Here is a 10,254-nt window from a genome sequence, read left to right on the forward strand (position 1 = left end):
AATCCCAGCAACCACATGGTGGCTCACAACCATCTGTAACGAGATCTGACTCCCTCTTCTGGAGTGTCTGAAGACAGCTACAGTGTACTTACACACAATAAATAAATAAATAAATAAATAAATAAATAAATAAATAAATCTTAAAAAAAAATTCTGTATCAAAAAAAGATTTAGGTCTGGAGAGATGGTTCGGCAATTAAAAGCATATGTTGGTTTTCCAGAGAATCATAATTTAATACCTAGCACCCATACTAGGCAGTTCACAAATAACTGTCCATAAATCCAGTGCCAGGGATCAGATTCTCTTTTGGTCTCCCTGTGCGCCTGGTTATGCACTTGGTGCACTTACATACATGCAAGCAAAATACTCATACACATAAATTAACATCTAAAATCATGAAAAGCAGGAAGGGGAAAAAGACTAAAAAAAAAAGACACTGATAGCCCCCTGATAAAGAAAATTCAACAATTATTATCACTTAGACGATAGACTAGGTATAAAGATACACAGCTTAAATGTATAATGATCTCAAATTGTAGTATAGCATTGTGACAAAACCTCATGAATTTAGTCATATAGAAACTCATTTCTGCCTGGGTGTGATGGCACACAATTTTAATTGTGGCACCTAGAAGTAGGACCAAATGGATTTCTAAGTTCCAAGGTCAGCCTAGTCTACAGAGCATGTTCCGGGACAGCCAAAGCTACATAGAAAACCCCTTTCAAAAACAAAAACAACAACAAAACAAAATCTCATTTCTGGGGCACAAGAGACAGGTCAGTAGTGTGGAGCACTGGCTGTCAACTGCACAGGACTTAGGTATAGCTCTCAGTATCCACAGGGCAGGCAGCTCACAACTATCTCCAATAACAAAGATTTGGATGCCCTCTTCTGGATTCCACAAGTACTAGGCACAAACAAGGTGCACAGGCTTACACGCAACATAAAATACAATTATAAAACCTTCAAAAAACAACAACATCCCATTTCTTTCCCACACCCTATTAATGCCAGATAATCCTTAACTTTCATTTCCAGTGGTATAGTTTAAATATACTTAAATTTGGGGGCTGGTGAGATGGCTCAGTGGGTAAGAGCCACTAAATCTATTCATCGCACAAACAGTAAAAATGCTCACTTTGGGGTCCTGTGTGAACATTAGAACCTACAAAAACTGTCTGTCCCCCAGAAGTAGCCTAACAAGTGTGCTGTAAGAACTTACAATAAAAGACAAGGTTTCGGGGGCTGGTGAGATGGCTCAGTGGGTAAGAGCACCTGACTGCTCTTCCGAAGGTCCGGAGTTCAAATCCCAGCAACCACATGGTGGCTCACAACCATCTGTAACAAGATCTGACTCCCTCTTCTGGAGTGTCTGAAGACAGCTACAGTGTACTTACATATAATAAATAAATAAATCTTAAAATGATTTAAAAATATATATATATACTTAAATTTAAAACATGAGTGAAGTACGCAAAATATTTTAACAGAAGTGAAAACTTATGAAAATTAGTGAGTGTAAAATATTAGCACCGGAGAATAAAGAAAACAGGACATAGGTAAGTGAACTGAATACTATAGTGTAACAAGTTAAATTTACTTATGTTAAAATGAAATGTAATAATATAAGCACATTACTTAGTAAAACAAACTTCATCATATGCAAGATAAATTTAAAATAATAACAAAAATGATTTCTAAGATAGACCAAGCCTAGGAATGAGGAGATAAAGGCTAGAATCTAAGTCCTTCTATAGTACATGGCTGTTTAATGATGTTCATATATACACACTGCTTTAGTAGGAATGGGACAGTAGAAAAATCAAGCCAGCAAGCTAAGTATTAGAAAGAAATAAACTGTAAAGCCTTCTAAAGTGACTGACACTTACCTACTGGGGCCTGGGGGGCGCCAAAGCCCAAAATGGCTGTCGAAGTATTAAATCCAGGGGCCCCAAAGGCTCCTGTACCAAGAGGCCCTCCAATCTTAGGTTGGTTGTTTCCAAACAAAGATGCCTGTCCAGCACCAAGAGCTATGGAGACAAGAGGAAAGAACAAGTGCCACAGAAGATCCTTTGACTATTGTGCCAGAGGTCAGTTACTTAAAGATATAATACATTTGGAAGCTTCATCATGACCAGTCATTTGAGGAAAAGAGCTAATGTGATAAATTCTAGGCACTAGGCTGGGTACAGCAGAAGCAAAAACCATCTTTCATTGCATTAGTTTCTGCAACTATAACAAAAGATAGTTATGTCTGACTGAATAAACAAGGCATTAACTACCACTCTGTAGTATAAACAATTTTCAAAGAATTAAAAAGTAATTCCCTGTCTATTTCAGTATTTACAAATCAAAATACCTAGTTGACCCAATCATAATATCAACTTTAAAAAAAATAAATTATATGTGTATGTGCATTTTGCCTGCCATATAAATCTATGTACCACAAACATGTCTACTCATGGAAGCCAAAAGAAGGCATCAAATCCCCTGGGACTAGAGTTATAAACAGTTGAGAGCTGCCATATGGATGTTGGGAATTAAATTCAGGACTTCTGGAACAGTAGCTAGTGCTCCTAACTACTAATCCCAGCACCTGGGAGGCAGAAGCAGGCAGATTTCTGAGTTCGAGGCCATCCTGGTCTACAGAGTGAGTTCCAGGACAGCCAGGACTACACAGAGAAACCCTGTGTTGGGGGGGGGGGTGTAGGATGGGGATGGGTGTAAGAAAGGAAGGGAAAAAACAGTAGAGGGTGATAGAGAGATGGCTCAGTGGTTAAGAGCACCTGTTGCTCTTGCAGGAGATCCACACTTGATTCCAGCACCTTCATGGTGGCTGCAAGTAGTCTGTAACTCCAGGTCCAGGAAATATGAAACACTCTGATTTCATGGGCACTAAGCATGAACATAGTGCACATACATAAAAGCAGGCAAAATACTCATACACATAAAGCTATAACATCTTTAAAAACTTTAATATATCAGAGAAAGTATTTTCTACTTATTATTATTTAGTATCTATGTGGCTTAGGAATCAAATTCTTAAAACATTAATCCCGTAGACAGAAGCATACATAGTATGTATATAAAGACAACAGAAATCAACCCTTATTTACTTATATAGTTAGTGTCTGTATAGCCAAACTACTCAAAAAGTATTCAAAGGCCAATGTATTAGAAAAATGTACTTCTATTGAATTTTAATCACCATCACTAAAAAAGGGAAACTGCAAATGACACCAATTTTGCTCATGCTCTCTCCACAAATAGTATAAAGCTCTACAGTTGTTAGTTTACAGATAATACTGTGAAATTCAAAGTTCAAACTTCAGAACAGGTAATTCTTCCCTTTTTTTGACACAGGGTTTCTCTGTGTAGCCCTGGCTGTTCTGGAACTCATTCTGTAGAACAGGCTGGCCTCAAACTCAGAAATCTGCCTGCCTCTTCCTCCCAAGTGCTGGGATTAAAGGTGTGTGCCACCACTGCATGGCAGAACAGGTACTTCTTAAAGCTCAATGTCTTTATATTTATTAGCAAATAGTCATGGAATCTCTATGATGTTTGATAAATCTGATAATCCCAATCTTCATATATGATCTATTGCTACCAAGATTAGAGGTGTAAAATTCTCTAAATTTGTCTGTTAGTTTATTTACATAGACAAAGCATAAGGAATACACTGTAATAAAAATGTAATCTGCAGCCTATGAAGAATAATTGTCAAGGCCAAATATTAAAAGTTAATCTATTATATTGTGGAATTAAGACATAGTAAGTATCAGGGGATGGAGAGATGACTCAATGGTTAAGAGCACCAACTGCTCTTCCAGAAATCCCAAGTTCAATTTCCAGCAACCACATGGTGGCTCACAACCATCTGTAAAATAAAGTTTTCATTTCCTCAAAAAGAAAACAAAAATGTCATTAAAAATAAAAAAAGAAATTTACAAAACACAAGAAAACCACAAAGCAGAAAGATCAACGTGTGGACACTTCATTCCTCCTTAGAATAGGGAACAAAATACCCATAAAAGGAGTTACAGAGACAAAGTTTGGAGCTAAGACGACTACCCCATCTAGGGATCCATCTCATCATCAGCCACCAAACCCAGACACTACTGCGCATGCCAGAATGATTCCGCTGAAGGGACCCTGATATAGTGGCCTCTTGTGAGGCTATAACAATGCCTGACAAACACAGAAGTGGATGCACACAGTCAGCTATTGGATGGAACACATGGCCCCCAATGGAGGAGCTAGAGAAAGTACCCAAGGAACTGAAGGGGTCTGCAACCCTATAGGTGGAACAATATGAACTAACCGGTACCACCAGAGCTCGTGTCTCTAGCTGCATATGTAGCAGAAGATGGCGTATTCAGCCATCATTGGGAAGAGAGGTCCCTTGGTCTTGCAAACTTTACATGCCCCATAGAGAGGAACGCCAGGGCCAAGAAGTGGGAATGGGTGGGTAGGGGAGCAGGGTGGGGGGAGGGTATAGGGGACATTCGGGATAGCATTTGAAATGTAAATGAAGAAAATATCTAATAAAATAATTAAAAGGAAAAAAACAAGATAGTATCAGGAAAAAAATGATACTGAAGCTTGTACTAAAGGCGGAGAACTTGTTAAAATCATAATCTTCAAAGTCCAGAATCCAAGGAGAAATGTAATCACATGAAAATAAGACTCAAACATGAAAAAACTTGTCTGCAAACAAAATTAAATGACAAATAAAAAGACTTGAATGAAAATACAGGTAGTATTAAAGTTTTGCCATTTAGCAGAAACTATGTTTTGATTCTGAGTATGACATTTTTCTCATTTAATAATATTATTTCAAAAAAAAATATTATTATTATTTCAACTGCAGGCACACGTGAATATCCTGACCATGCTTGCTTAAAGATAGTAAGGACAAGCTATGATGTTTGGTAAGCTAACTATATTAAACACATATTTTGAACTGAATGATGCAATTATCAAGATGTGATCACAGTCTAAACCAATGGGCACCTGAATGGCTAAACAGAGACATCTACCTCTAGTTTATTCTCATAAACTCTTTAGTGTTAAAACCACGCTTGGTAGTAACACACATCTGTAATCTAGTACCCAATGACTGAAGCAGGAGGACAGCAAACTTACACCTAGCTTATGCTACAAGAAATACTGTTTTGTTTTGTAATATCTGGGAAAGTAGCTCAGTTGGTAGAACTATGGTTCAATACCACAGCACCACATAAACACTGGGAAAAGAAAGCAGGAGGAACAGAAGTTCATGGTCATCCTTTGTTTTTGGCTACACAAAAGGTTTGAAGCTAGTTTGCAATACATAAGACTGTTTGAGGGCCAGGCATGGTGGCACACACCTTTAATCCCAGCACTCGGGAGGCAGAGGCAGGAGGATTTCTGAGTTCGAGGCCAGCCTGGTCTACAAAGTGAGTTCCAGGACAGCCAAGGGCTACACAGAGAAACCCTGTCTCGAAAAACAAACAAACAAACAACAAAAAACAACAACAAAAAAAGAATATAAAACGCATAAGACTGTTTGAAAACTAAAATCTTTTGTGTTTGGACCTATATAAACACACAAATAATTTCCTTCAAAAAACCTGCTTTAATTGGCTGGTAACAAAGTCATTATTAACTATAGGATTAGAAGAAAATACTGCTTATATTTTGGGATCATGATATGTTCTCTTTCTCTCACATACAAAGCACAAAATAATAACCATATTTTAGTTTTGTTTTTGTTTTTGTTTTGTTTTTTTGGTTTTTCAAGACAGGGTTTCTCTGTATAGCCCTGGCTGTCCTGGAACTCACTCTGTAGACCAGGCTGGCCTCGAACTCAGAAATCCAACTGCCTCTGCCTCCCAAGTGCTGGGATTAAAGGCGTGCGCCACCACGCCCAGCCATATTTTAGTTTTTAATTCTTTTTAAACTAGTATAATTTTGGCATGTTAAAAAGTTCAAGGGGTTGTAAGGCCTGATGATGCACATCTTTAATCCTAGCACTCAAAAGGAAGAAAGGCAGAGAGATCTCTGATTCTAAGTGTTCCAAAACAGCCAGGGCTACAGAGAGACCATGTCTCAATAAACAAAAACAAAGAAGGAAAGCTCCAGGCTGGCTTGTTGTGGTGGCACACATCTTTAGTGTCAGCAAGAGAACTGATCAATACAGAGTAGATTTTTAATCAAGTAACTGAAAACAGCCAAATTAAAGCAGAGGCGAGGCGAGGTGAGGTGAGGAGAGGCGAGGGGAAGGGAGGGGAGGGGAGGCAGGAACATAGATTTTAAAAGCCTTGAAAAGCCCAGCATGATGAAACATCATGGCTTTAACTCTCACAACCAGAAGACAGAAGATCTTTTGAGATCTTTTTGAGACCAGTCTGGTTTATTTAGGGAGTTAAAAGATAGCAAGGGTTTACATAGTGACACCCTGTCTCAAAAATAAGTTGAATTAAAATAAAAGACAAAGCTAAAGGCCAGCCTGGAGTGAAAGCTCAATTTATAAGAATGCTTGCCCACCATGCAAAAGACCTTGGGTTCAATCCCACCAGTTCAAACCCAGTCTGGAAAAAAAAACCCTAAAGCCTCCCAGCACTCCAAAAAAGATGTGTGTGTGGGATGAGGGGGTGGGGCGCAGATAAAATCTACCATGCAGCCAGTAGAAGTTATATGCAATAAGCATAATTTATTAAAAATAACCCATGGCCAAATACATAGGACAGAAAGATCAAATAACCAATGGACTCACATAAAGATTGCACTTACATCACTGATCACTGGAATACGCCAGTCTCCACTACTACATATGCAAAAGAACAAGCTCAGTAAGGGATCTAGGGAGATGCCTCAGCTGTTAGGAATACTGGCTGCACTTCCAGAGGTCCAATGTTCGGTTCCCACACCCAAATGGCAGCTAACAATCACCTGTAACTTCAGATCCAGTAACAAGTACCCTCTTCTGACCTCCATGGGCAGATGCATGCACAGATACGTATGCAGGCACTCACTCACTCACTCTCACTTACTCACATAAAAACCCTCTTAAAAAAGAAAAGGCCCAATAAGTTCATGTGACAGTACATGCTTATATTAGTTTCAGCTACTTGGCTAGAAGAATCTCTTAAGTCTAGTAGTTTATAACTGTATTTTAAAAAAATATATAGAAAGGGTCATGCACAAGATGCAGCTAAAAGGGAAATGAGATTCTACTTCACAAAGATAAAACCAAACAACACAGAAAAATAAACACATCAAACAATATAAAAACCAATGAAAAATGACATTGATTTTTCAAGATAAATCAAGAAGACCAACCAATAATAATGTATATCTTGTAGATACTAATTCAATTTTATTTATCTAATTATTAATTATACAGCATCACAAATACAAAATTATTTAACAGAAATGCTCACTGAAGAGGTTTACTATTATTATCAAAAAACATGATAGTACTAGAAAGTTAAGATAAATTATGGTATATATACGGCAAGTGCAAATGACCTTGTGTATATATACACACATATACACAAATATTAATTCATTATTTTGAAATGAAATCTATATACATGGACCAAAACAAAATGAGCTAATGTTTAAAAAAGAGAAAAGAAAAAAATATAATAAGATACAAAATACAGAACATACTTATCTAAAATAAAACTCGAGGAAATGGTTATTATCTTACTATGTACAGTAATTTTTAGTTCATTCCTTTAAATCCTAGTTGCAGCCCAAGACAACAAAGTACATCCAATGCCATCTCAGCTTCTAGTCTAAGCTAATTCATGGGTATTCTTCCCCTGTATCTGTATTTATTTTTCTGTATTTGTTCTGCTAAAACAAAATCCAAAGCAAAAGTCACTAATACAGGAATGAACCAGGGAAGAGACAGTGGGGTGGATCTATGGCAGAGAATTTCCCTAACATGTATATAACCCTGGCTTCAATCCTCAGCACTTCAAAATATCTCAGGTAAATTAAAACTACAACTAAACCCCCTAAACATAAAATCACCATGTACATACGTATGATGCAACTATGTTTGAAAATAAATTAAGAGAAGGAGATATGAACAAGCTACATCTGAAATCAAACAGCTGATTACTTCACAGCTGAAACACTGGGACTTTTCATGGTATTTCTGAATTGTCGAAATATTTTAATAACACTTATTTCAAAAAGAAAGGTTAACTGGATATGGTGATGCATGCACACTTTTAACTCCAGTACTTGGGAGTCAGAGACAGGTAAATTTCGAGTTCGAGACCAACCTGATCTAACATATTGAGCTTAAGGTCATCCAAAACTACATAGTGAGACCCTGCCTCAAAGAACAAGAAACCAAAAAAAAAAAGGTTAACATTCAAAGAAGTATTAAAGAAATGTCTATTAAGATGGCATAGACAACCATATCTCAAAAGCAAAGAAAACAGTGGAAGCAGATATTATGAAAGTAGTTTTACACCTAAATTACTACATCAATGATGAGAGAACTAGGTAAGGTAAGCAAATATATATACTCAATTTACTGGACATGGAGAAATACACACCTTTAGGGACCCTCCCCTTTTCCAATGATCAAAACAGGGAGACAGAAAGGTAAATATTTTAAATGAACTAAAAAATAATAGGAGGAAGAGGGATAAAAGTTAGAAGAAGGAAGAGGTATGTACAAAGCCTTGTAACACTGTTGAGCATTTGTTAAATTACTACAGCATATACTTTATGCTTTGTCTTATTATGAGGCTTAACTGATAAATAATTACAAGTCTAAATCATTCATACAAAAGCTAAGATAAAGGGATTTAAAAGTTATTGTCACTGCACTAACAATTCTCACATTTTAAACTTAAAAACTCTCGGACAGAGCAGGACTAGAGAAAACCAAACTTTTTGTGGAAAGGGTTCTTTTCTGTAATTTAAAATATACATTTTGTGAACTTAATATAAATATGCTAACCTATTAAAACATTAAGTGATGGAAATACACTAATAAATCTATTCATAAAAATGAAAAACTAAGCCTTATTTATAAGCACATGAGATAATAAAAATCATAAACTCAAGATGTATTACTTCCTAAAATTCATGCAATCATTTTCTTACCTGTTCCAAATCCTGTACCAAGTCCAGTTCCCAGAGTTCCAGCTGCTGGCTTACTTCCAAAAATACTGCTCCCACTGTTATTTGTGCCAAATCCTAAGGAGATAAAAGAATAAGTGGATTGTAATTTTTAAACTCTCAATTTTCCTTAAAAGGGGTTTTTAACACAAAGATATCTGATCTTAAATTATGTATCCTAAGGTTATTAATATTAATGAACCCCAAATTATAAGCTAATTTAACTTGTTAAAAAATTCTGAGACCTGAAAACAAGTCTTTGTATTTACTTAATTGCATCTTTATGCTGATATATCAATTCAGCATAGGGAAATATGCAGTATTAAAGCAACACACACAAGCTTGATATTTGAGCTTAGTAAGGCTTTAGTACACATGATTCAGGTTTACTAACAAACAGAAAAATTCAATCCCACAAATTTTCACTAAAAAAAAAAGTTTACTGAATCTAAAGGAATAGAAAATGATCCATAAAAATCTTTATAGCAATTTTTGTTTTAAACTGATAGATCTCACATAGCAGCAATGTATGGCTGATTATGTGAGGTGACTTCACAATGGCACAATTAGTAAATTCATAGGCTCAGTCAGAGAGCTACTTTTTCTTTCCTTTTTTTTTCCTTTTGTCTTTCTGAGGAAGGTTTCACAGAACTCAAGCTAGCTTTCAAATGGGTAGGAACTAATAGTGGCTTTTAACTACTGACCATCATCCCTCTACTTTCCAAGTGCTGGGACGAAAGGTATGTACCACCACGACTGTCACTATATATTGTAAAACAAACAAACAAACAAACCCTATGATCTATGTATGAATGGTCTATCTTGAGTTAAACAAACCATTCATCCTTCACTATGACTTATCAATTAGAGAAAATCTTGTTAACTCCCTGTAAAACCCACAAGTATCAAAAAGATCAATCAATAATGAGTTGCTATTTTTGTAGCCGAGATAACAAGTTTTGGTATTCCTTTTGACAAAATAACAAAACAAATAAATGCATCATTAATCTCTAATGCTAAGAAATAGTCAATCATAGACCAGAAAAGTCTTGTTTTTAAGATATACAGTCATAAGCCGGGCCTGGTGGCGCAGGCCTTTAATCCCAGCACTTGGGAGGCA

The 10,254-nt window shown here is 36.5% G+C and overlaps 1 protein-coding gene across 3 annotated transcripts in view; it reads right to left on the reverse strand.

Moving 5' to 3' along the window:
- The window catches only part of Nup98 (nucleoporin 98), a 92,056-nt gene that overhangs the window by 50,109 nt on the left and 31,693 nt on the right, over positions 1-10,254 (reverse strand). For all 3 annotated transcript variants that reach the window (XM_021221888.1, XM_029534880.1, XM_021221889.2), the window contains exons 11-12: positions 9,120-9,212; positions 1,892-2,032 (exon numbers count right to left, since the gene is read on the reverse strand). In XM_021221888.1, coding sequence (XP_021077547.1) covers positions 1,892-2,032; positions 9,120-9,212 — 234 coding nt within the window. The remainder of the gene's footprint in view (positions 1-1,891; positions 2,033-9,119; positions 9,213-10,254) is intronic.

This window comes from Mus pahari, chromosome 1 (genome assembly GCF_900095145.1).
Source record: "Mus pahari chromosome 1, PAHARI_EIJ_v1.1, whole genome shotgun sequence".
NCBI lineage: Eukaryota > Metazoa > Chordata > Mammalia > Rodentia > Muridae > Mus > Mus pahari.